General features: G+C 41.0%; 1 protein-coding gene across 4 annotated transcripts in view; it reads left to right on the top strand.

Moving 5' to 3' along the window:
- FAM81A (family with sequence similarity 81 member A) overlaps positions 1 to 27,651 on the top strand; it is an 80,997-nt gene that overhangs the window by 30,491 nt on the left and 22,855 nt on the right. For all 4 annotated transcript variants that reach the window (XM_034660905.1, XM_034660904.1, XM_034660907.1 and 1 more), the window contains exons 4-5: positions 11,835 to 11,953; positions 26,586 to 26,715. In XM_034660905.1, the coding sequence (XP_034516796.1) occupies positions 11,835 to 11,953; positions 26,586 to 26,715 (249 nt within the window). The remainder of the gene's footprint in view (positions 1 to 11,834; positions 11,954 to 26,585; positions 26,716 to 27,651) is intronic.

Below are 27,651 nucleotides of genomic sequence, written 5' to 3'. Positions count from 1 at the left end.
TTCTCTGGTTAAGTTAATTCCAAGGTAACGTGTGGTTTTTGGTGCTATTGTAAATGGGATGGATTCCCTAATCTCTTTCTTCAGTCTCATTATTCATGTATAGAAATGCAACTGATTTCTGAGCATTGATTTTGTATCTCGCCACATTACTGAATTGCTCTATAACTTCTAATAGTTTGGGAGTGGATTCTTTTGGGTTTTCCATATAGAGTATCATGTCATCTGCGAAGAGAGACATTTTGACTTCTTCTTTTCAAGCCCCATTTTGGGCATAGAGCTAACTTAAAAAAATAAATAAAATTTAAAAATTAAAAAAACCCAGAAAAAAATTTAAAAAACAACAACAAGAAAACAAGAAAACCCTGGCCTTAGTTTTTGCTGTCATTGTAAAAGGTGATAGTGCTTTGGCTGCAACTGTGAGGCCAGGGAATAATTTCCTCTTTGGTAGCTCTCTGTACTAATCCAGTGATCAGAACCATTTTAAAACATATAATTTCCAAGCTCAGTGGAGCCCTCAATGCTATTTAGTAGTTTTTTTCATTATAGGAAGACCTCCCTGCCAGTTCCTCCTTTGCCTTGAATTCCCTTTCCCTAAAGGTATCCTGGACACCCAGCACTTGCCACTGTTACCACAGCATTTACTGAATAGGATTGGCATTGTTTCTTTACCAGTCTGTTTCCCCAATAGATTGCAAACTCCTCAAAAAGAAAGAAACCTTGTCTGAGTCATCTATGCATTGTCCAGCACAGTGTTTGGAACAAAATGCCGTGAATGCTTATTGAGTGAATAAATGCCCAATTCATAGTGAAGCCAGTTGCAGATTTGCTGGTAGCAGAAAGAGAAGAGACCTTGAGGTCCTCTCTACTGACTGCAGCCTTCTCAGATGAGGCATCCAAGGCCCAGGGGAGTGAAGGGAATTGTCTGAGATCTCAAGGCCAGGAAGTGGCAGTGCTGAGACTAAACGCAGATTGTTAAAATCCAAAAATATGCTCCTTTTCCTCTTGGAAGCTCTTCTAGAACTCTGGTCTTAGGTAGCCAACTCTCAAACGTGACAGGGAGTGCTTTTCAACCATTCTTTGCTTTCTCAGTATCTCTACCCCTTTAGGAAGAATTTCTTCATGAAAGCAGGTAATTCTAGCTTTAGTTCTCACTGTGTTCTCTCCCGCCCCATCATTCCTTTGATTCAAGTTCCTTAAACTGCTTCATTACAGTTACCAGCAGACATCCCTACGAATCCAGTCATCAGTCCTGTAGGCTTTTGCTAATTATTTTTCTTAAGGTGGGTTTTTAAAATGTGATTTTTGAGTGATTTACAATGTAGTGAGTTTTAAATTTCAATTCTGCTGTTTTTCCATCTCAAAACACGTTGTATGTAGTGATTATTCTTGCCTGAACCAGACAGCACTCTTTTCCATTTACATATATTTTTGGATTTGCGGTTTTGCAAATGAAAAGATGATTTCCATTGTAGAGAGGAAAAACTGAGTAAAATCTGATTCTGATAAAAATGTACTTTGCATGTATGAGCATTTACTTTTTATAACTGGTAATAACTATATATCATTGTGAAGTAACAGAAGGAAGTTTGGAAATTTAATAGACTCCAATATGAAACACTAATTATATGGTTTTACATATATTATGAGTCTAAGCATGTTTACCCAAACATAACTAAAATTAGGAGGCTTGATGAGATATCAGAATTGCCACATGGTAGCCAAAATTTGTTAAAGTAAAACCATGGTGTAGATTAAAATTTAAAAAGTACTGAAAGGAAGTCTTTATAAGTAGTGTAAAATTGGGATGGTGGGCATTATGCAAAGACAATATTTGCATATTTAAAGAAAAGAGGTGTGAAGATATTCAAACCGTATTTAAATGATGCGAGAGATATATTTTTGTCTGTAGATTCTTTTCCTTTTTTTTTTTTTTTTTTTTTAGTAAGCTCTATGCCCAATGTAGACTTGAACTCACAACCCCAAGATCAAGAGTCACATGCTTTACTGACTGAGCTGGCCGGGTACCCCTTGTCTTTAAATTCTTTTTTTTTTTTTTAAGGTTTATTTGTTTGTTTGTTTGTTTGTTTTTTAAGATTTTATCTATTTGACAGAGAGAGAGACAGCCAGCGAGAGAGGGAACACAGGCAGGGGGAGTGGGAAAGGAAGAAGCAGGCTCACAGCAGAGGAGCCTGATATGGGGCTCGATCCCAGAACACCGGGATCACACCCTGAGCTGAAGACAGTAATGACTGAACCACCCAGGCGCCCTTTTTCTTAAGATTTTAAAATTTATTTTACAGAGAGAGAGAGAAGGACTGTGGGGAGGAGGGGCAGAGGGAGAGGGAGAATCTCAGGCAGACTCCCTGCTGAGCATTATGCCCTATGTGGGGCTTGATCCCAGGACCCTGAGATCATGACCAGAGCCAAAATCAAGAGTCAGACACTTAACGGACTGAGCCACCTAAGTGCCCCCTTGTCTTTAGATTCTGAATGAATTTCTTCAGTGAATTACCTGGTTTTAAAATTATTCTTATTACTGGTTTACATTTGTTTTTCAGTTCAATAAATAAAATCTTACTGGGTATTTGCTTTGTCAAATTCTGTCTCCGTAGATGATTTCGTATCACAAAGCTAAAGCTGTAGTCATCTCAAGATGTGAAGTTCACTCCAGGCTCCTAACAGAACTGTTCAAATTGAGATATACCATATCTTGTTAATACTATACTTGGCTGGTTTGCCTTCGTAAGTCTTTATGATTCTCTGTCACGTGGCTCTGACCACAGTACACAGGAAGAAAAGTAAAATGTATTGTCAAACCTTCCAGGCAGTGTGATTATTGCCCATATTTTGTCGGCAGATTCCAACGTCAAAACAGATGACTCTTGTGTGCTGGTACACAGTAGGTGCTTGATAAATGTTGAATGAAAGAACTTATTGTTTTAATGCATCCCCACGCATTGTCTCCATTGGCAGTTTGCCTTATGATGTGGACTATGTTATCAATTATTTATTCCTTGGAAACATTCCACAAATAATCGTCATCATTACAAATTTAGAAGAGGTAATGTGGTCCGCTATGAATTATACATGTCTAGAGTATCTGTACTGTCCTTAATTTAAGCTTTTATCAGTCTCTGGAAGCTGACTCCTGATAAGCAGTCCATGGCCCTTTTGTTGGTGATAAGCTTCCCCTTCCATGACACTTGGTTGGCTTTGGAAGTGGTTGAAACCCCCATGTCTGTTAAGGGTTTTCACTGTGTCTTTAGACTTTGGGGACCCAGGAAGTGGGGTCTGCTACCTTGCTGGTTGGAATCTGCAGACCTACTCCTGGTTTCCGTGTGCTCAGGCTTCATGTCTGTCTGGCTTGGGGTGGCTTTGACCTAGTTAGGTTGTGGGAAACTGTGTCATGCCCTCACTTATTGACTCAATTATACATAATTTCCTAGTTTAATAGTCTGCAAATGGGCTATTGGAGAGTTTTCTGAACTCAAGTGATAGTGCAGAGTTGGACCTTATTAGCATGTCACAGCAGAGGTGTGGACAGTCATGTTACGTATAGTTGGATGCACAGATGGAAAGTGGGTTCAATGTGCATCTAGCACAGTCAGCAAAGAGTCTCGGCTGCCAGACTTCATATATTTTACCTAAACAGGGAATTTCAGCCTGCAGCTCTGATCTTGTCCCACTGGTACAGGTTTTTCAGCAGAGGGACTTTGGTGTTATCATCTGTATTAGTCAGGGTTCTCCAGAGAAACAGAACCAATAGGTTATTTATTTATTTATTTATTTATTTATTTATTATAAGGTATTGACTCTCATGATTATGGAGCCTGAGAAGTCCTATCATCTCCCATCTGCAAGCTGGAGACCCAGGAAAGCCAGTGGTGGTCTAGTCTGAGGCCTGGGAGCCAGAGAGCTGATAGTGTAGACTTTAGTCCAAGTCTGAAGATCTGAGCACCAGAAGTGCTGAGGGCAGGAGAAGACAGATGCCCCAGCTCAGGCCAAATGAGAATGCCACCTTGTTCCGCCTTTCTTTTCTACCATGGCTCTCAAAGAATTGGATGGTGCCTACCCACTTTGGAAAGGACATCTATCAGTTCAAATGCTGATCATTTCTGGAAACGCCCTCACAGACACACCCAGCAATAATGCTTAAGCAGTTATCTGGACATCCCTTGGCTCCGTTAAGCTGACACATAATTAACCATCCCATTATCAAAATTCATTTTGTTTTAAGTCTACCCACTAGATGTAGCTTGTCACGTGACTTGACTCTAGAGGGAGAAAACAGTGAATGAATGCAATTTGAGTATTTGTTGATAGAGGTTTTTCAGTGTAAAGTAACAAATTGGTGTTCTGCTGTCTGCCTTTGTCACTAATACATTTAAGCTTGTCCGAGGCCGTCTTCGAGGGCCTGATCACCTCTGGACACTGGCTAAATACAATCTCTGAGACTTGAATGTGGGAGACCAAGTCCTAGAACATGGAACTAAGTTCATTGATCTCTGTTGGGAGCCAGGCATTGTTAGGAGCACTGGGGCTACAGTAGTGACTAGACATGCAAGGCCCTTGCTCTTGGGCTTGCTGCACATTCTAGTAGAGTTTACAGCCAGTAAACACTAAGTAACCAACGTAATTTCAGCCTCAGTCTGGTGCTCTGGTAAGATAGTATTGAGACTGATTGTGGGGCTTTTTCAGGAAGAGGGTGGGTTAGGTAATGTGTGAACTGAGACTTGAGTGACAGAAGGGGCCAGACAAGCCAAGGTGGTGGTGTGGGTGGAGGAGCCACACAGGGCAGAGAACATTCCAGAAAGAGGAAGCTGCAGATTCCAAGACCATAAACAGAAAGAAGCTTGGCATATTTGGGAGCAGAAAAAGGACCAATGGGATTGGAGTATCATGGAATGAGTGGGGCAGGTGGATGGGGTGTGTGGGAATAGGACCAGATCTTTAGCCTTGGAAGTTATGATGGGGAATTTGGAGTTTGGAAATGGGAAGCCATTATTTAATTTTAAGCAAAGGAACTTAATTCAGACACTTAGTTCTAGGGATACATTAGTGAATAAAACAGCTAAAAACCCATGCCCTCCTGTTGCTTACAGACTGATTTTTGTTTCAAAAAGATCACTCTGGCTACTACATGGGGAAAGGGTTATAGGGGAGGAGCAAAACTGGAGGCAGGGAAATGGGTTGGGGGCTGCCGTGGTGGTACGGGGCAAGGTGATTAGGATGAGGGGCGTCACGGTGGAGATGGGAAGTGGATGGGTTCTGGATGTGTTTCTGAGGTAGACCTGACAGAACTTTTGGCACGTTGGTGGCAGTGTGACTTTGTTTAGGACTTGGCAAATTTTAGGGACCCCTTGAATGTCCATATGGAAATGCCAGGAAGGCAGTTTGATATGAGGCTGGAACTCTGAGAAGTTTTAAGTCCTATTGTGAAGATGAAAAAGCCATGTGGGAGATACTATCTTCTGAGGCCCTGCCCAGTTGTAGTTGGGCCTTTCCCCAGGTGATACTGGAGTTTCACTTTCTTTTCCATGTCCTCACAAATTTGGGAAAAGTTGGAGAAGGAGAAACAGGCAGAGCTGTTTCTGTCCAGGCCAATCCTAGGCGATACTAACTTGTCTGGGGGGGGCGAGGCCCGGGGTGGGGTTGGGGTTGGGCATGGGTCCATATTACCTTTGCGTACACAGCGTGATATAGCGCTGTGGGATTCATACCCGAGCGCCGTTTCCTACTGTCTCTGGGAAGGGAGATTTTGAAAGATAAGTCATATCTCAGAAAAAATAAATGAAGATTTGGGTTATCACTTTTTCCAAGTGTCTCTTTGCTCTGTGAAACAGTATTGTATGGTTTTAGGCCATGCACTTACCACTCAGTCTGCTGCCACAGCTGAGTTCCCTCCCCGAAGGCAGGCCTGGGGCACAGCGCGTGATGGGCATGCAGAAAATCGTTTCTTGAGTTGAAGTGACAATAATGGAGTGTCTGTGATAGAGTGGGGATGTAACCTTTTTAAAGTAAACACATCACTTTGATACATTGTTCCAAAATGACAAATTAGGGAACATTACTGGCTGTACAGAGGGTTTGTTTTCCCAAGGCTTCATCAGAGAATTCTCTGATACCTTCTGTTTTCACATAACTTTTCAGTAACATGAATATTGCATTAAGTTTTGATGTAATTCTTTTCTGTATTATTCAAAGAAAACACTTATAATACAATCTTATTCATCTGCTTAAGAATTCTGAAAGTTAAATGGGCTTTTCTTATTTGTAAGCATTAAAACACACACATTCACACACATTTTTTTCTGGTTATAAAAATAATGTAAGGTCTTTGTGGAAAATACAAAAAAAGGAGGAAGCAAACATAATTCCCCTCTAGAGAGTAGCAAAACGTTAATATTCTAGTATTATTTTATGTGTATCTTATACACAGCGGGAATCATGCTGTATATTTATTTTGTACCCTTTCTTTTTGCTTGATATTAAATTGTACACATTTTCTCTTATTTTTAAAAGCTCTCCACGAACTTCTAACTGGTTGTGTAATAATGTATAGATACCTTGGAAAATACTGGGTATATCTTACTAGGAAGATATCTTTGTGTATACATTTTTGTCAGTTTTGTTATTATGTCCTTTAAGATTAATTTCAGGAGCTAGGGTTACTGGATCAAAGGTTATGAACATTGTGAATATATTTTGATGGCTCACGTCCCAGAAAGATGTATCAGGAACGGCCAACTATACACCTTTAATTTGACATACATTTTAGTATTATAAATTAAAAATATTTGCTTTTTTAATAATAGAAAATGGTATGCTTTTTACATTTTCAATAGTCTTTATTAGAGGAAGTTTAAGTTCACAGCAAAACTGAGCAGAAAGCAGTTCCCATAGACTCCCTTTCCCCATACTTACAGAGCATCCCCCATTATCAACACACCACAGTGATGCATTATCATGGTATGACTTTCAGTTTCTGTTTCTTTGCTTACCAGAAAGATTGAACCTTTTAAAAACTGTGTTGTTTAATTATTTTTAACACCCCTTTTTGTGGGTTGCTGTTCTTAGTGATTTCTTGACTGAGAGACAACTCAGATGAAGTAAGATTGGTTATAGCTTTTGTCATTTCTACAGTGTCTGATTCAGTGTTCCTCTAAGGATCTGTGGGCCTTGAACTTCTGCCTTTCTGGGCCTGTACTCTAGCTTTGGCTCACTGGCGGCGGAGCCCAGGGATTTGTGTATTTAACAAGCCACCTGGGGTTTCTTATGAACCTTAAAGATGCTTAAGAAACCCTGGTCTTCAGCCTTATAATAAACAAAGATTTGAAACATTACATATAAAAAATACGTACTACTTTCTATAAACTATAAGGAATAAGTGTTACTTCCTATGAAAGGGAACACCAGCGCTTTCTCATCAGTGGGAGAGTGTCAGCACCAGATTAGTCAGATCTGAAGTTTTCTTACAAGAATGTGTTCAGATGACTAACGTTTTGTCATTCACAGGTATTGTAGCTGGTTTGCATTCTTCTTAATAGAGCTTTCTTCATTCAGAAAAAGCTGGAAACTATAGCAAATAACAGATAGGTCTAGCAGTTCCAAATTCCTTTCAGTGAAATATTTGTTTTACTGTCACTCCCCTCTATACTGGCTCCAACCAGGTTTCCAATAAGGAAAACACAAAGGCTTCACATTGCTTATTTCTGCTTTTTACCAGGGAGTTTGAAAATCCTAAAATAATGTATGTGAGTGCAGTTGTCTGCATACTTAAAAAAGAAGAGTTGAGAAAAGGCAGCACAGAAACAAGTTAGGTACATCTGTGTGCAAGTCTGTACGTTGTGCTCTGCGCACCAAAAGTGTGGCTGCCCTCTGTCACCATGTGACGCTATTACAGTATCATTGACTGTATTCCCAATGCTGTGCCTTTTCTTCTCGTGATGTACTCATTTCATACCTGGAAACCTGTGCCTCCCACTCCCCTTCACCCATTTTTGCCCATCCCAGCCCCCCGTGGCAACCATGTTTGTTTTTATTTATGGGCCGATTTCTGCTTTTTATTTGTTTGTTTGCTCATTTGCTTTGTTTTTCCACTGTGAGGACACAGTGAGAGGGAAGGCAGACAGCCATCTGCAAGCCAAGGAACACCCCCCCCAAGAACAGACCATGCTGGCACCCTGATCACAGACTTCGCAGCCTTAGAACTTCGAGAAATAGATGTTCGTTGTTCATAAGCCACTCAGTCTGGCATTTTGTTCCTGTAGCCCCAGCTGCCTAAGACAGGGTGCTTAGGAGATCTGGGTATAGCATAAAATTTCTCCCTTGAACTTAAATTTTTAAGCAGGGGATGAGCTAGAGGCAAGGATGATTACTTTCACGAATTGACTTAGTTGTCCACAAAGCAAAGTGGAAGAGATGCTGGAACATCAGAGCCAAATATGAAGAGAGAGAAACCATAAGGGGAAAGATAGAAGACTCGGGGGACAGATCTAGGGCATGTGAATAATTGGAATTCCAGAAGGAGACAAACAGATGGAGAAGAAACAATAGCTACATAGAAGAATAACCTGAGAATACAGGTTGAAAATTTCACTGAGTTTCAGGTAGAACTGAAATTAAAAAAAAAAAAACAAAAAAAAAGTCTGATAAAGCTGAACTCCAAAATAGAGGAACAAAATCTTGCAAGCTTGTAGGTATAAAGAGCCAAGAAACGTACAGAGGAAGAAGCACCAGACCTATCAGTCTCGAAGTTGACTGGGAGGAAAGGCCTTAAAGTCAAGAATTCCATACCCTTTCAGTTGATCCCCACCCTTCAGGGTGAGGGAAGGAGGGTTATCAACATGGCAGGGATTCAGAGTTTTCATCCAAGCGCCTGATCTGAGGAAAGTGTTAGGGAGTCTACACAGAGACCCTGAGAGAGGGGAAAATGAAAAGGAGAAGCACAAAGGTAGTCAGTGATCCGTAAAACAAGACCTATAGTATTTCATGTAAATGGCTATTGGAGGATGCCTGGGACTGGGTAACAGAAGCACTGAAAAAAGGAGAAAAAATTATTGAAATAGAAGAGACATTTTACAAGCAAAATTCTAATTATAACCCAACTAGAAGTCCCGAGTTATTTTAGCAAAGCCTAGTTGGGGTGAGGGAAGAAAAGTAAAATCCTTTCCAGTAAGCCATCTGGGTTGGAGGGTGAAGGAGGGAGTGCATGAGGGGTGCTGAGTGTCTCTTGCAGAGGAGAGGGGAGCCTCGCAGGATCAGAGCCTGGAGTAGATGTGTGTGGTTATGAATGTGGGGAAGGGAAAGGAGCCATTCACGGAATGGCAATGGCCAGGAATATTCCCCAGTTCACAAGGGGAGGGAGGACGATGAATGGAAACCTGATTAAAGGGGTCAAAATAAGGAAGAGGAGCGTGGAACCAACCTAAATTGTCTATATGAAGTGAGATGAAAGGTCGAATGGAAACACAGAGGGCAGTGTCATGATGGACAGCACCATCTGTGGAGCCAGGGTCCCTAGTTCAAAGCCCAGATCAATTCCTTAGTAATTGTGGCTTTGGGCAAGCTACTTAGTATCTTAGAGAGTTCACCTCCTGTGAGATGGAGATAATAATAGTATCCGCTTCAGAGGGTACCTGTGAGGATTACATAGGTTAGCATACCTACAGCATGCAGAATAGTGCCTGGCATCCAGCTAGACCAGGCAGGGGTTTGCTCTATCATTTATAGAGCATGGTCACCATGCTAACATTAGGCGAGAAAAAACAGCATTAAAAGCTCTATATCAGAAGAGAAGGTTATGGTGTAATGGTTATGCCCACTTTTATCACAGCTCTGTATGTGCCAGCTAAGACGGCAGCTAAATCCATAAAGTGGAAAGTGTTAAAAATGTAAGGAGAACTTGATGAAAATATTTTACAAGGGGAGAATTCATAAAACTGCTTTCACAGACGGAGAGATCTACCAAAAATAAATAAGAGCTAGAGAGCGTGGCTAACGGAATCAGCAAACTCAATCTAACAGACAGTATTGAACCTTTTGTTCCTCCAGTAGTTTTTTGCATGGAACATTTAATAAACATATGCCACAAAGCAAACCCTAATACATTCAAAAAATTAAATATATCACAGAACATATTTGTGATCCTAAGCCAGTAAGGTGGAAATAAATAAGAAAAATGACCAAAAAACTTGACTGCTTGAAAATGAAAAAACACAACTCTAACGAATCCTTAGATACCTCAATATCCTTAGATCAAAGAGGAATTCAGAGCTGAAAACCATAAAAAGGAAAGCACTTCACACCCAGCCGATCGACACAACAAATACTGTTCTAAATCAAGTCTTCATTATGAAGGAAGACATAATATAGTTAAAGGAACTCAACGCTCATCTTTTAAAATTACTAAAAGAGTGAGTAAAACTAAAAGGAAGCAAGAAGACTGTAAAAATATGAAGTTGACATTAATCAAATAGATGAAAATGTTTAAATGCTTGAACAGGAAAAGATATAAGAAATCACGAGCTTTTTCTTTGCGAAGGGGAGGGAAGGTGGTGGTGGTCAGGGCCGTGTGAAGGACAGAATAAAGGTGGAGAAGGGGAGGGCAGAAGGAAGGCATGTAGGAAAGAGTAAGGAAATGGAAGAAATGTCGGATGTAGCCTTTTGCTTTAGAGTGGTCTCCCGTGACCTAGGACTCAGGTTCTCCGGTCTCTCTGTCCTTCTGTCTGTCTGTCATGTTTCAGCTCACCCTCTTTCCTGCTTTGAGCAGGCAGCATGGCAGCGGGGTTACAGTGTACGGTTCCGGAGCCAGGCTGCTGGGTCGGTCCTGGCTGGTCACTAGCTGTCCATGTGACTTTGGGTGTATCCTATGAGCCCCTTGTGCCTCAATCCTGGCCCATAACACGGGGGTCCCGAGAGCATGGACTGGATTTGGCGCATGGCAGTGTGCAGTGCAGCACCAGCCTCCTCTATCCGGTACATGCTCAGTAAACACCAGGGGTGTCCTCACCCTCCCCACCTCCATCCGTCCTTAGAGGATTTCCCAGGAAGGATGCTCCACGGGGTCATGCTTCCGCCGGGCCACCTGATCTTCAAGCAGTTCTGCTTTCGTTTAATGCCTTTCTAAGAGATGCCATTCTGCCTTTTGAGCATAAACACTGTTCTCAGATAAGCACTAGAAGATCAGCATTTGCTGTCTTCGCTGTATGCTGGGCATTGTAAGTGCTTCCCATGCATTATCTCATGTGACATTCACAGTGCCCTGAAGAGTACAGTCACCGTTACTATGAACAGATGAGGAAGAGGACGCTAGGAGAACTTCACGCACTTGCCCAGGATCGCACAGCTAGAGATACTGAATTTGGACCTGTTTGCCTGACAACTACTGCCCATCCCTGTTCCTGCTTACTCTTGATTTATTGCTTCCTGATGGATTTAGGGAGTCTTCATTTAAAGCAATGACTATTGAAAAACAGCCTGGGGTGGTAGAAAGAGCTCTGAACTGTGTAGCAAATGTCCAGGGTCCTAGTCCTAGTCTGGGCTTTGCCCCGTCCTTCAGGAGCAGGGGGTAGGTGGGGGGGCGCTCCACCAAGTTAAGTGACATCCAAGTCTCAGGGTTTTTAGTGGCAGATTAAGGGACTGGTTCTGGGTGAGATCTCTGAGGTCTCTCTAAGCCCCTGTTTCTCTGAACACTTGTATATCGGGTGCCTGTTAAAAAGGAGCCGCTTATGAATGGAATTAGATGTTCTTATTTTTGCCAAAAGTATAAAATGCTTTTGTGACAGCACGTACATTCTCAGATGACCCTCTTGGTGGTTTTTTGTGTTGCCCAGGTCCTCCAGGAGCAGATCCGGGCCCGGGACAACATCAGCTACGGAACGAATTCTGCCTTAAAGACTCTGGAGATGCGTCAGCTCTCCGGTTTGGGAGACCTTCGGGGAAGAGTGGCAAGGTAGGTGGTGGGATGTGTGCAACTGTATCTATCAAAAGCTGTTTTTCATCAACTCCATTGCACGAAGTATATATTCACGAAGCCCCAAAGCACATTCTTTGCACTCTTCTAGTACATCCCTCCTTTGCCCGTGAAATCTGAGGTAGAAGTTACACCTGATTATGAGCATGCCGTGATTTCTTATGTTGCTGCAATTGGAGTTGTGTTCGGTGAAGGAAATGTTGGGAGAGCGCAGTCAACCTGTCTAATCTGGCAGGGAAATACTATGTTTATTGACTCCAATAAGACAAAGTTGAGACTTACATTTTGTGTGTCTCTTTTAAAATTTCATTTTCTTTGTAATTTATTTTTATTGTATTTTCTGAAAACATTGGTCCATGATAGATTGGAGACTTAGAAAAAAGATCTTTGACCTCAGATGATAAGAAAGGCGCTGTTCCAGCCGCTTACTACTGAAAGCGTGCTCTGTGGACCAGCAGCATTGGAGTGACCCAGGAACTTGCTGGAAACGCACGAGCTCTGAAATATTTATGGGCCTCCTCTGCCCTCTGCTGCTGTTAAGAGTCAAGTACAAGTCTACGCAGGAGCTGTGGCGCCAATAAGCAGTTCGAATCAGGCTGAGGTGAAAATGAGGGTGGTCTGGATGGAAGAAAGAGCAGGACCCACAGGATCCAAAGCCTCTGTGGAGCAGAGGAGCGTGGTGTTGGGGGTATTTGTGCAGACAGCACACGAAGGACCTTGAATGCTGGGCGTGTGTGTTTGGGGCTGGTGGATAAACATCAGTTTCATGGCACAGGGCTCCATGGATTGAATGCAGGCCTAGTTGTGTGGTTTTCTCTTCTCATCTGGGTCAGCTCCAGTCTTCTTAGTATGACCCTTGGTGATGAACCCCCCAGTGACCTTTTCTCTCTCACCCCCAGCACTGTACTTTTCAGCAGTGATCAGCTGTTTGTTATTCCCTGAATGGGCTGTGCTCTCCTAGCTGTGAACTTTTGCACATTGTTCTTACACTCGGCATGCCTTTTCCCCCTTTTTTCTAACTTCTGGTCAGCCTTTCAAATGTCACCTCCTCCAGGATATCTTCCCTGATAGCCCACTCTCCTGAGCTCCCCTGGCATTCTGTTCTATCAAATCTCTCTGTTTTCTTCACTTAGGGCAGAGTACCATATCTTTTATTTTTGTAACGTGTGTGCTTAGAACAGTCTCTGGAAATCAGTAGATAATAAATGTTTGTTGGGATGAATTAACGATCTAGAAAACCACCATAACAGTACTGAAAAACTCAAATCCTTTTTGTGGAGATTGGCTTAAAAGCAACCCCATTTTTCAGTACCTCCCAGAAGAGTGAGGAGTTAGAAGGGCTTCAGAGCTACAGGGCAGAGCAGGGACTTCTGGAAAACTTTGAGCTTCTGCCTGTGCACTTTAGTTGCAGATGAAGATTAAGTGGGGCAAAATATGGATGAGGCCTGCACAGGGCATGGCGTGGAGCGAACACAGAACGCGAGGGAGCATTTATGACCACAAGGGCAGGCCATGAAAATAGCCTCGTGAAGCTGGTTCCAATTACAAAATGGAGAGATGACCTTGAAACACTTTCAGGAATTTTACATTTTTCCCGTGCGGTTTCTTACTAACAGGTTCCTTCTCTGTAACAAATACTTTACTCTGAAACAATCACAAACATTTGTTGTGAGCACCCCCTATTTTTGCTTTGTTCTGTGTTTCTACTAGTCTTTCCCCTGGAATGCTGATGAGACTGATTGTTGAAATCAACTTATGTGAAAAAAATTCGTTGGTGAAGTTTTGGCTTTCTTGCATTGAATTGGAAGGGCATAAACTTTTTTTTTTTTTAAGATTTTTTGTTTATTTATTTGAGAGAGAGAGCACACGGGAGAGAGAGAGAGAGAGAGAGAGAATGAGAGAGCACAAGCAGGGGGAGCAGCAGAGAGAGAGGGAGAGGCAGGTTCCCTGGAAACAGGGAGCCCGATGCGAGGCTCGATCCCAGGACCCTGGGATCATGACCTGGGCTGAAGGCAGACGCTTAATGGCTGAGCCAGCCAGGCGCCCCTAAACTTTTCTTTTTTAGATTTATTTATTCATTTGAGGGAGGGAGAGAGAGAGAGAGAGAATGTGCAAGCAGGGGCGGGACAGAGGGAGAAGGAGAGAGAATCTTAAGCAGACTCTGTGCTGAGCACAGAGCCTGACGCAGGGCCTGGCACAGGGCTTCATCTCACAGCCCTGAGATTACGACCAGAGCCAAAGTCGAGCGTCGGAATGCTCAACCGGCAGTGCCGTCCCAGCGCTCCAGAGATGTGAACTTTTTAAGTGATAGTCTTGAATTGTTAGGCTGCTGTATTGTTGAGGTTTTATTTTAGCGCTTATGGATCCGCTGGTGAAGCCACTGATAGGAAGCGGGCCCTGCGGCTTCCCCTGTGATTCCGCGTGGACGGGAGAGACACCCTTGCCCCACTAACAGTGGCGCACTGAACAGGGCTGTCTCAGAGGGTTTCCCGTCCCCCCCTAAAGTGGAGCTGAGGGAGTTCAGCTTTGCCATTCCTACTGGAACAGTGGCAGTTACCCAGCCTGCTTCTTCATTTTTCCAGTGCTCAGCGGCCACTTCCAGTTTCCTCTGCAGGGTCTGTTTTCACGGCGTCAGAGCCTTAGAGGAGAACTAGCTGCAGTCTGAGCAGAGGCACAAGGTCCCTCAAGGGCAGCAAGTCCATATGTACAGGGAGAAGCAGGTAAATTGGGCACCGTCAGATTTAAAGTCTTTGGCTTTTATAAATAATGCTGCCACTGACATTCACGTACAAGTTTCCGTGTGGCCATATGTTTTCATTTCTCTGGGATATATACCTGGGGGTATAATTACTGTATAATGTGGTGACTCTATAGTTAACCTTTTTTTCAAAAAAAGATTTCATTTATTTGAGAGAGAGAGAGACGTAAGAGAGAGCATGAGTGGGGGGTGGGTGGGGAGAGGGGGAAGCAGGCTCCCTGCTGAGCAGAGGCCCCAACATGGGACTTGATCCCAGGACGCTGGAACTGTGACCTGAGCCGAAGGCAGACGCTTAACCGACTGAGCCACCCAGGTGCCCCTATATTTAACTTTTTGAGGAACAGAACAGCCAGACTGTTTTCCAAAGTGGCTGCACCATTTCATGGTGCCAGCAGCCCTATGTGATGGCTCTGATCTCTCCCCTTCCTCACCAACACTTGTCTGTCTCTTTGATTAGAGCCAACCTTGTCGGTGGGAAGTAGCGTCTTGCGGTTTTGATTTGCGTTTCCGTAGTGACTAATGGTGCTGAACATCATTCAGCATGCTTATTGCTCATTCGTACGTCTTCCTTGGAGAATTGTTGATTCAGATCCTTTGCCCATTTTTAAGTGGACTGATTGTCTTTTTGTTATTGAGCAGTAGGAGTTCTTTATATATTCTAGATTCGGTTCTCTTATCATCTGAGCTGAAAAATTTTCCCCCTTTCTAAAGGTTTTCTCTTCATTTTCTTGATGGGGTCCATTTGGTCCTTTTAAAAAATTATTTCTGTCTCTTTGTTGATATTCTCTCTTTGATGAGACACTGTCATTATACCTTCCTTTACTTCTTAAAGCACGCTTTTTCTATTTCTTTGATCATCCCGCGTTTATAAGGGCTGCCGTGAAGTCTGTGTCATTTAAATCTGACACCTGTTCCCTCTCACTGGCAGTTTCTTTTCCTGATTTTATTCTGTGTTTAGTTCGCATTTCCTGGTGATTTTGTGTGTCTCATAATTTTTATTAAAAACTAGACATTTTAGGGGCACCTGGGCGGCTCAGTCATTAAGCATCTGCCTTCGGCTCAGGGCGTGATCCCAGAGTCCTGGGATCGAGCCCCGCATCGGGCTCCCTGCTCTTCTGGGAGCCTGCTTCTTCCTCTCCCACTCGCCCTGCCTGTGTTCCCTCTCTCGCTGGCTGTCTCTCTCTCTCTGTCAGATAAATAAATAATCTTTTTAAAAAATAATAATTTAAAAAAGAAACCTGGACATTTTAGGTAATATATCATAGCAATCCTGGATACTGACAGCCCTTACCCCCTGTTTGCTTTTGTTGTTGTTTGTTTGTTTAGTGACTTGGCTGGGTTAATTTAGTGATGTCTGTTTCCCCTGCAATATAAAGTGTCTGGTGCTCAGTCACCCTGTGAAGACAGTGGTTTTAGCAAGACTATCTTTGACTATCTCTTTCCCTGATCTTTGATTAAGCTGGTGGCCTCTGCAGGTATCACACCCAGATCTTAGGCTCCATTAATTGCTGTTAAATTGTTCTATTGGTTTTCTTTTTTTTTTGAGATTTGTTTATTTATTTATTGGGGTGGGGACAGAGAACGAGTGGGAGGGGCAGAGGGAGAGAGAGAGAGAATCTCAATCAGTCTCTGTGCTGAGTGTGGAGCCTGATGCGGGGCTCAATTTCATGACCATGAGATCATGACCTGAGCTGAAACCAAGTCGGACACTTAACTGACTGTGCCACCCAGGCACCCCTCTATTTTTTTTTTTCTTTTTAAGATTTTATTAATTTATTCGACAGAGATAGAGACAGCCAGCGAGAGAGGGAACACAAGCAGGGGGAGTGGGAGAGGAAGAAGCAGGATCATAGCGGAGGAGCCTGATGTGGGGCTCGATCCCGTAACACCGGGATCACGCCCTGAGCCAAAGGCAGACGCTTAACCGCTGTGCCACCCAGGCGCCCCCCTTCTATTGTTTTTGACAATACCCTGTGATATAAATTGCTCTACAATCTGATTCAATTCAATTATTGCTTGCCTTTAAGGGCTTAATTATGTATATGAACAGGAATTATTCTATATATAGGTGATTATAATATGTTATATGAACAACTTAATGTTTTAAATGTCACTGCCTTTGGTGCACTATGCCACCATGTCACAAACTATAAGAGACGTTCTGCTTAAGCATGTTGCCTGGTCAGGTCTGTTGCTAGACCTTTGGGACTCTGTTGCTGGACTTCTGACCATGCCCCCACCATTGATCTGATAACCTGGAGCTTCCATACGATGGCCACAACCAAGAGCTGCACCTGGGAGAGAGCTATCTATGATCTGAAAAGGGAAATTTTGGAATGACTATATTATTGCTTCACCTCTAATGTAACATTGGGATAAAATAGGGCAACCGGCCAGATTCATTGTGAATTCTTGTTTCACTAAAGCTGTTGAGCCATGAACACAGTTGTATTTAGAACCCTGAGGCTGTCTTTTATGAGTGTTTTTTTTTTTGAAAAGACAAGAATGATGCCTTTAATTCAATATTAGCTAAGATAGCTATACAGCTTCCCCCTTTTTTCTTGTTTATCTATTTATTTATTTTGAAATAATTTGAAACCTACAGAAGATTTCCAAGATTCACAAATGTTAACATTTTGTTCCATTTACTCTCTTCTTTCATATGCAAGTTTTTTTTTCCTGAAATATTTAAGAGTAAGGATAACTTTGTTTTTAACATAAGAAAACCAGAGTTGATTCCATCGTGTGTGTTTTCCGATGGCTGGCTTTACTATCCAACCTGCACTCCCCCCCGCCCCACATGGGTTTGTCCTCTTATTTATAAAGGTATAGAAGTGAAATGTGCTGGTAATAAACAGTCAGAAACACTATGAAATATATAACGTAAACAATGAAAGCTCACCAGCCCCTTGCTCTGTTTTACTCCTTACAGGTAACTAATGTTAGCAGCTTGCTGTCTATTCTTTCAGACTTTTCTCATACATTGTTATAAGATAATAATTTATCATCATAGTAATATGAGAATTTGCAGCACAACAGCTACCTAACAGTGTGATTTTAATTTTACAAAGTATTATATATATTATTCTGCAACTTCAGTGACCCACATAGCAATATATTGAGGGCTTTCTTCAAGTACACACGGATCTACCACACTGCTTACCTGAGTACGGCATGTCCTGCTACCTGGGGGTGCCATAATTTAATGTATGTAACTAGTCCTTGGTGTTAATAGAAATTTATGGTGTAGTATTTGTGTTTCCAAATGAGAAATAATATTGAATCCAAGCTATAGCTAGTGAAAACCAGTGAGCCATGAGTGTCAGGATCATTTTGAGACCTTTCTGAATGCCTTTTTCAACCTTAGTCTGTCCCTCAAACAGATTTGTGAAGATAATAAAACTGGTCTAATGTAGTCATACCTGACAGTTTCTAACTGGTATGCTGTGTTTAGATTGGAAAATAAAGCCTTTCTATAATATTTTTTTATTTTATGGTATGTTCAAACCTCAGAGGTCCCCAAATAGGATATAAATAATATTTTGCTAAAAAATTATAAACTCAAAAAAGAAGGGTCTGTATTTGGTGTTGTTTTTTAACCATCATTTGTGAAATGGGGATGATTTGTGAAGACAAAATGAAGTAATATGTATCAAGGATCTTGCACAGTGTGTGGTACATAATAAATATTCTTTATGTTCATTCATTCACAAATATTTATTGAGCCCCTACTACGTGCAAAGCAATGTAATGGGCACTAGGGTTTTTGTGGTGAAAAGGGCAGATATCACCCCTCTTGCTTGCAGTTTATATTCTACCTAGTAGGGGAGACAGACATCAAACTTATGTAAAACAATTATTTAATTTCACTTATGATTTGGATAATTTATTTGTAGATGTTTGGAGTTTTCTATAGAAATCATATGATTTCTAAATAATGACAATTTTATTTCTTCTTTTCTGATCCTTGTGTCCTTAATCTCTTTTTCTTGGAATTTTGCAATGGCTAAACCTTCCAATACAGTGTAAAGTAGATGTGACTGGGGGCATCTTTCTCTTGGTTTTTACTTTAATGGAATTCTTCCAGTGGTTTTTCATTTGAATGACAATTGCTCTAGTTTTTTGGGTTTTTTTAAAGGTTTACTTACTTAATTTAAAGAGAGAGAGAGATGCACGAGCAGGGTGGAGAGGCAGAGGGAGAGGGAGAATCCTAAGCAGACTCCGTGCTGACTATAGACCCTGACACGGAGCTCCATCCCAGGACCCTGAGATCATGACCTGAGCTGAAACCAAGAGTTGCTCACTCAACTGACTGAGTCACCCAGGGGCCTCTGCTCTAGTTTTGTTTGTTTGTTTGTTTGTTTTAATGTAGATTTATCAGATTAAGTTATTACATTCCTAATTCACTAAGAATTTGAATTTGTATTGGGTTTTCTCAAGTTTTCTCTGCATCCACTCAAGTCAGATATCCTTCTCTTTTGATCTGATGTGTACTTAGCAAGGTGGGTAGATATATTAATATATAAAAGTCAGTTTCCTTACTATAAAACAATAGCAAATAACTAGAAAACATACTTAAAATAAAATGAGGGAATATATAATAGCTAGGTAGAAATCTAACAAAAATTGTTCAAGACCTCTGTGGGGAAAATATTTAAAAATTTGATCAAGAAATAATAAGAAAACATAAGTAAATGGAGATAGATACTATATTAAAGGGTAGGAAATCTTAATATTTTTAAAGATATCAGTTCTTTCAAATTGATTTTCAGAATCAATGACATCCCAGTTAGTATCCCAACAGAGTGTTACATTGAACTTGAGAGGATGACCCTAATGTTTACATGTAAGAGTTAAGGGTCAAAAATATCCAGGAACTTCTGAAGATGACCAAGGAGGAGAGAATTGCCCTACCTGATAGCAAGATTTGTAATGAAGCTATGTGCTCTTGGCTTAGGGATAGAGAAAGTGAATGATAGAATAGGATAGAGAATGCACAGACTGAACCACAGATGTGTGGGACTTTGATATATGTCATAGATGGCATAGCAGATTAGTGGAGAAAAGAATGGTTGCTCAATGAATGTAGCTGAAAAATATATTATCCATGTCAAAAAAGAGTAATTTTTTTCCTACCTCATACCAGGTTCAAAATCAGTTCTGGATAGGTAAAGGGCTTAAATGCTAAAAATAAGACTTAAAAACTTTTAATAGAAAAATAAAGATGAATATCTTGTAGACCTTTAGGTATGGGAGGATTTCTTCTTAACATAAAAACATTGATGGATTTGATTATATTAAAATTTAAAACATTGCTCATCCAAAGACCCTTTAAGGATGAATAGGAGATGTTACAAACTGTGGAAGGTATTGGCTGGTAAAGGGTAAGTGTTAAGAACATATAAAAACTTCATACAAATTAATAAGAATAACACAAACAACCCAGTATAACAATGGGTAAGAGAAGTGAATGACATTTACCAAAGCAGAAACATATATGGTCAATAAACATGTGAAGAGATTTAACATTGGTCGTTGATGTGGAAATGAAAATTCAAAAACACAACAAAGTATGTTTTTTTTCACCCAGTTGACTGGCATCTGAAACTTCTGAAAATGCCAAGCATTAGAGGAGATGTAGCTTTTAAGAGCTCTTGTGCATTGCTAGTGGGAGTATGAATTAGTGGGGTCTGATACTGAACGTTCCCATTTCCATGATCCATCAGTTTCTGCCCAAGAGAAATTCTTGTACCCCGAGGGGTCCTGTTCACAACAGCATCATTCACAATAGCAAAACACTGAAATAACCCAAAGTGTCCACCAATGGGAGTATGGGCAAATAAATTGTAACAAACAATAGGATGTTATTCTGTTGTCAAAATGAACTACCGTGGCATACAGCAATATAGATGGGTCTTAGCAATACAGTAAGTGGAAAGAATAAGTACCAAAATATTGCATATGACATAATGCCTTTTGTAAAAGTTAAATTCAACTAAAACATACATACACATACTTTTAAGAAATAACACATGCTATTTTATATAAATATATATGTACACACATACATATTTACATATATATGTACTTACATACAGGTATGTATGCAGTTAATTGTCTTGTTTAAAAATTCAGTTTAATTTTAATTCCAGGAGAGTTAACATACAGTGTTATATTAGTTTCAGGTGTACAATACAGAGATACAGCACTTCCAAACATCACCCAGTGCTCATCACAAGTGCCTTCCTTCATCCCCATCACCTATTTTACCCACCACCACCCCACCTCCCTTCTGGGAACCATCAGTTTGTTCTCTATGGTTAAAAGTCTGTTTCTTGGCTTGTCGTTAATTATCTTAATAGGAAAACAAGGGAATGATGACACAAGATTCAAAATTCTTACTTTCATGGGAGCAGTTATTAAAAATAATTAACTGAATAAAGTGAGTCATGCATGGACCAATAATGAGAGTATATTATGAAACAAGGAGTAAGAAATCCAAAATAATAACAATCATAAAAAGTTTTAATTACACGAAGTTCAGTAAAAGAGATACGCGGGGCATTCTCCAAGCGTATAATTGGTGTGCCTGACCTCCAGGGGCTCTGGGAAGGCTTTCTTAAGGAAATGACTTGTGTGCTTAGCTCTGAGGGATGAATAGTAACTAACCAAGTGAAGAGGTCAGGGAAGAACATTCCAGACAGAGAACAGCATGGGTCAAGGTCTTGAAGTGGGAAGGAGTGAGCTAAGTTCAAAGCCCTGGAATATAGTCAGTGTGGCCAGATGAAGAGGCGAAAAGGGACAGAGATGTGTGAGATGATGCTGGAAGTTAGAGGGTAGGGAGCAACCCTGTTGGATCATTTTAAAGGATTTTGGTCTATATTCTAAAATAGTAGCAAGTTAAACAGCAGGTATTTATACAGATCCAGAATTGTATTTAGTTTGCCTTTTTTTCCCCCTCACAGCTTTGTTTCTTTGGTGTTAATACCCAAAATACTTTTACTTACCCCACTTTGTATTCACTGAACACTAGATTGAAAGGCACAGAGAAATGTATTTATGTTTGAAGATTTGGGGTACAGCCTGCCATGTTGCCCTATAGAAAGCTTGTAAAACTTATTTTTCCACTAGTAGTATGTGATATACCTTGATTCTACGAACTTTCTCCAACACGGGGCATTTACATTCCAAAAAGATTTCCAATACAGAAGAACAATGGCATAATTATTGCTTAATTGTGTATATTGTACTATGGATATTGAAAAAATTTAAAAGCATATATGCAGTTTTGTCAGATTGTTTAAAGTATTTTTTAGAAATATTTTAAGTATTTAAGTCAATACTTACAAAAATAATTTGTTCAGTTAATTTTTTTTCTTTTACTTCCAGAAAGGATTATAGCATTTTAACAAAATGAGTTAAACAAGTCGTTCAGCTTCAGGTCAACGTGAGTCAATACCGAGAAAAGACTTTTGAGGTTGGAATAATTGAGCTGGTAGCTAACTTTCTTCAGAGTCTACAATAAATTAAATTTACCAATAATCTCAGTTTGTTCATGATTGTTTCTTGCATCCCATTCCTTTCTCTTGGTGCTCTTTTTTTTTTTCTTTTAAAGATTTTGTTTTTAAGTAATCTCTATACCCAATGTGGGGCTCTCATTTACAACCCAAAGATCAAGAGTCTCACGCTTCATCAACCGAGCCAACTAGGTGTTCCTGGGTATTCTTTTCTTTTTACTGAAGTCCATGATTTAGTGACTCTTTCAGTATGGGCTTTGTGGGCGATACATTTCTTAATCTTTGCATATCTTAAACTATCTCTGTGTTTGTTTTGCGTTTATTCTTGGATGATATGTTATTTACCCTCAATCCTAAGAAGATGTCTCTCCATCTGCTGTCTTCTGATACCTACTGTGTGCTGTCAGTCTTAGAGTAAGTCTTTGGTAGATTACCTGTCTTTAGTCTCTGGTAGCTTTTAAGATTTTATCTGTATCATGGGTTATCAGAATTTCACTATGCCCTATTTAACTTTTACTTACACCACTTTGTATTCACCGAACACTTGAAAACTCATGTTTTTCTTCAGTTTTAGAAAACTGTCAGCACTTGTGCCTCAGATAGGCCATTCTTTCCATTTCCATCTTTGGGGACTTCTCAACTCCTCTTTCACTTATGTTAACACCTCTTTATTTGTCCTCCTTGCCTCTTAGCTGTTTTTCCATGTTTTGAATCTCTGTCTTTGCTGCCTTCTGAGTGAACTCCTTGCTACTGTCTTCTAACTCACTGACTCTATCTTCAGTCATGTCCAGTCTAGAGTTATTCAGGTCTGTGAAGACACTGCGGTTTACTTCTAGGATTTCTCATTTTTCTCTTATTCACTTGCTCTTCTTTCCTCTCTGCCCATTTTTATTTAATAATTTAGAGTTTTCTTGATAGATATTAATCTCTTTGATTTTTTTTTGTATCTTAAACATATTTCTTTTAAACTTATTTGATCCAGGTATTTTGTTTGTTTTTTTTTTTGAGCTTTCCATAGCTGGTGGAGCCCCACTCAAGTCTCTGGTTTTGGTTACCCTGGTTCCTGTGTTCTGTCACAAGTGGAGGCAGTTCCTGCCCCTCTTGCCCTGTGGAAACTAAAACTTCTTCTTACTTCTGTTGGTTTTCAGATATAGGAGCCTTTCAAGCTTACAGCACCAGCTGTAGGAAAACATACGCCTTGCTCCATCTTCTCCACCATCTGTCTGTTTCCTACTTTCTCCCATTCTTTTTTGTCCTTTTGGATTTATACCTTTTTTATTCACTGTAGTCATCTCAATACGTTTTCAGGAGGGAGCCAAAATGAGGGCATGTGTTCAGTCCACCACATTTAACTGACAAAACAGGTAGTAGTTTTACTTTGCAACATTTCAGTACAAAATGATTAATAAATTGGTTAAATCTTGTAGCTTATTAAGAAGTCTAAGCACTGACATGCCCTCTAATCTTTATTCATGGCTTATTAACTATAGATCAATATTTAATTTTTTCAAACTTCTGGAGGGATATATATACTTTAACCCTTATCAATTGATACCCTGTTTTTGATAGTTGGTTGCAAATACTTTGTATGATTTAGTGAGTGAGATCCTTCTCAGTATCTAAGTCATTTAGGGAACAGTTTATAAACCTCGTTGAGGCCCCAGTGCAGATGCACACCTTAAAGAACATTCCCAGTGCTTTTAGGAAGATTGAAGCCTGCTGATTTACTGACTGTGAGCAGCCACAGGTTTGTTCTTGTCTGTGTGTTTATAATGACTTGTCAGCAAGTTCCCAATCTTCTGAGCTTATTTGTCTGAGTCAGGGGATAATGAACAAGAACAGAATGTCAGATAAGATCTCCATCAATAACAGAAAAAATATACATGTAAGCTGAATGACATTATCACGGTGGTGGCATGGGAATCTTTTTTTAAATTTCTACATTGTGTGGTATCTGTAACCAAAGAGAAAATTTCACATTATGTCCTCATTTTATATAAGTAACATGTGACACAGAGTAGTCATTCTACAAATACTTATTGACTGGATGAGTGAATTGTGAATTGGGGTTCCAACTCTAGCCTCTTTACTTCTGCTTTATATTGTCTTGAACCTGACCTCACTTTCGTGACAGTGACTCTACCCACATTTCTTTAGCTCTGGGTTCCTCGTGCTCCAGCCTCATTTCTGCTTCATGGGGAGCCCAGGGAAAGATGGTAGGCTAGTGCATATTCCATGAAATTGTAACGCATTCTTTGTATATGGGTGTTGACTGAAATATTTTCATTATATAATTGTTTTTCTTTTTCTTTTTTCTTTTTTTTTTTTTTTTTGATTTTATTTATTCATTTGAGAGAGAGAGAGCACAAGCAGGGGGAGTGGCATGCAGAGGGAGAATCAGACTCCCCACTGAGCAAGGAGCCCTGTGTGGGGCTGGATCCCAGGACGCTGGGATCATGACCTGAGCCAAAGGCAGACACTTAACCAACTGAGCCACCCAGGAGCCCCTGTATAATTGTTTTTCTGATCATAAAATCATATATACTTATCATAGTAAAGTTGTACAATTTAGAAAAGAATGAAAAATGAAAAAAGAAATCACACATGATCCAGAGGTAGTTGGTTAATATTCTGTTTGCTTCCTTGTAAAATTTTAATGACTATATATGCATCAAGGTTCAGTCAAAAAAACAGAAACCACTCTAAGTATTTTAGCAGAAAGGGAATTAATCCAGGAAATTAGAGTTTGTAAAACCATTGGCAGATTTGGGCAAGCAACGTGCAGGAAACTGCTGTTGGCTCCCAGGAAGGTGGGATGTACAAGAATCACAGAAAGGAACCATTGGTACTATTAGCTGTGTGTAACATGGAAGGAAGTGATTTGCAGGACTGTGCCTGGGGGTGGCCATAAACCTCACATGGGCAGTTTACCATGGGTCTGCATGCCCTGCCAGGGGAGCGTAAGTGCCTCTCACTGGCGGGATCTAATTTAGAACCTGGCTGGCAAGGTTGTTTGGGAAGTATGGTGTGTGGGCTTCTACCCCTTTGATACAGAGAGCATTCACAAGAAGCAAAATGTTCTATCAACTCTGAGCAATCCATTTATATAACCCTTTCCCCTTGCCACCAGTCCTCCAATGTCTTTCTTCTATGGCCCTCACCATTAGCCATGCCCATGAACATCTGGCCATGTTTTATTCTAGGCAAAATGAATCCGTAGATACATTGTTTGAACTTCTGCCAACTGTGAGGATTTCCCTTCCTTGATACTCTTGAGGGCCACTTCTGAGTGGGCTTTGAAGTGTCAGCAGTCTTCTTCTAGAAGGTGTCAACGTATTGGCACCTTCTGTCAACCAGGCCTGACTCTTCCTCCTTTGGTCCATCTGGTCCTCAGGAACTCCTCAAGAGGCCAGATGTGTGAGTTGAAGGGAGGTTGGCAGTAGCAAGAGTATATGCCATAACGTCTGGGCTCATGCAATTTACTTATGCCTTTGGGACCTATTTAAGCCTGATATCTCCGTATCCCTCCGCCTTGAAGATGGCGTGCTGCTCATATGCCCCCTTTGTAGCTTGGTGCTCATGGTGGACTGACCAGGTTGTGTGGTTACTTAGTGTTCCGTGCTTTGGCATGTAGCTTCTACCAGAGCCCAGGAGCAAGCCAACAGCCACTTCTCAGAGCAGGATGGTTGGGCTGGAACTTTGCTCCGTATTCCCAGGGGGCTATTCTGTGACTCTCCTGTTAGGGTTTGACAGCGGTCTCCCACACAGCTTCCCTGCCGCAGATACTTTGAGAGCCATCGGAGCTGCCAGGCTGTCAGGCCCATGGAGCAGAGCAGCTTTCTGCAGCTGGGACCAGCTGCACAGCCTTCTGCTGCTCTGGACCCCACTCAAAGCAGACAGCCTCACAGGCGATGTGGTAAAAGGTTAGGAGCAGTACCTGCAGATGTGGTAGAGGTTCCCTCCAAGATCCACACAAGACCCAAAGAACTGGAAAGGACGGAGGGGGTACCAAAGAGTGACAGGTCACATCCTGCACACTGTATTAGCCTTTCGTCGCTGGGCTCTCACGGCACGTACAGTTTCATACTCATGAGCGTTGTAAAGCCTTCGCTACTTTGATGGTTTCATTCCCTACTCTTATTAAGCAAAATCCCTGTGGCTTAACTTACACACCATAATGAGGGCAGCTCTCTATATTCCTGTGAACTTCCGAGTAGAAGAATGAGTCAGAGTACAGTTTCTTGGAGTGGGGTCATGCCTTTTCCAGTGTGTCAAGAAGCTTTAGTGCTTGTTTTGAAACCTTAATAAGAGTTAGCTTTGTTGTTTGCCTGGACAGATGTGACGCCAGCATAGCCAGACTCTCTGCAGAGCACAAAACAACTTACGAGGGGCTCCAGCACTTGAACAAAGAACAGCAAGCTGCCAAACTTATCTTGGAAACAAAAATCAAAGATGCAGAGGGACAGGTATGGCCGATTTCAGGTAGCTTTTTAAAAGTAGGTAATTTGTTCTTAGTTAAGAATCACGTGGTGTTGAGAAACCAGCCCGGGCACCCAGAATGTGCATATCTTTTCCTTACTTCGTCCTCCCTCTGTCTCACTGCACTGGCTCTTCATGGGTATGGCAAGCAAAGCACTGAGAGTTTTTGGTACAGTCCTACTTTTCAAGATTCTTTCCCCCCATTCCTGAAACAATGAGTATATTCCAGAAATTCTAAATTATAGCTCCAAAACTACTTCTTGCATAGGTAAGTGATCAGGCTTTCTTTTATACGCCACTTTTGGTTTTGGTTCAGGAAATAGTGGTTCGGGCCTCGTGGTGTGTGATACCTCATCACAGTCCTTTGTGGGAAAGGATTCGGACAAAGCTAGAAGCTAGGCTGGCTGATGAATATTAGAGTATTCCACCTTGAAATCCACAGATCCATTTCATAAAGCGAAACCCTTGGCATTTCACTGTTTGTTTTTTGGCCACTTAAACGTTTCCCTTTGCCATAAAGGAACCTGTCTTCTAGGATTTGCCCCACAGAATCTGCCCTGCCTGCTATTCTTCAGGTAAAGAGAGACCATTCCAGTAAAATGGATCTGGTCAATTTATTGGTTTCAAAGTACTTGTGTCCAAAATATATTCAATAAAGATCTAAACCTATTTACGTGAAAAACACAGATATTATAAAGCCATGAAAATGAAAACCCCACAACAAAACAACAAGTCCAATAATTTTTTTCAAAGAATAAGTGAGGACAGAATTATCACATCAGCTTAGGAAATATCATGCTACCCAGTAGCACAGCCAAGTAAAATATGTATAGAAATCCATAAAAAGAGACATACTTTTCCTTTGTTTTGTGTCTAATAAATACTTGTTCCGTGAATTTCTAAGTAAGGAACATTGACCATCA

Source organism: Ailuropoda melanoleuca, chromosome 5 (genome assembly GCF_002007445.2).
Source record: "Ailuropoda melanoleuca isolate Jingjing chromosome 5, ASM200744v2, whole genome shotgun sequence".
Lineage (NCBI taxonomy): Eukaryota > Metazoa > Chordata > Mammalia > Carnivora > Ursidae > Ailuropoda > Ailuropoda melanoleuca.
This window is presented reverse-complemented; position numbering and strand designations above follow the sequence as displayed.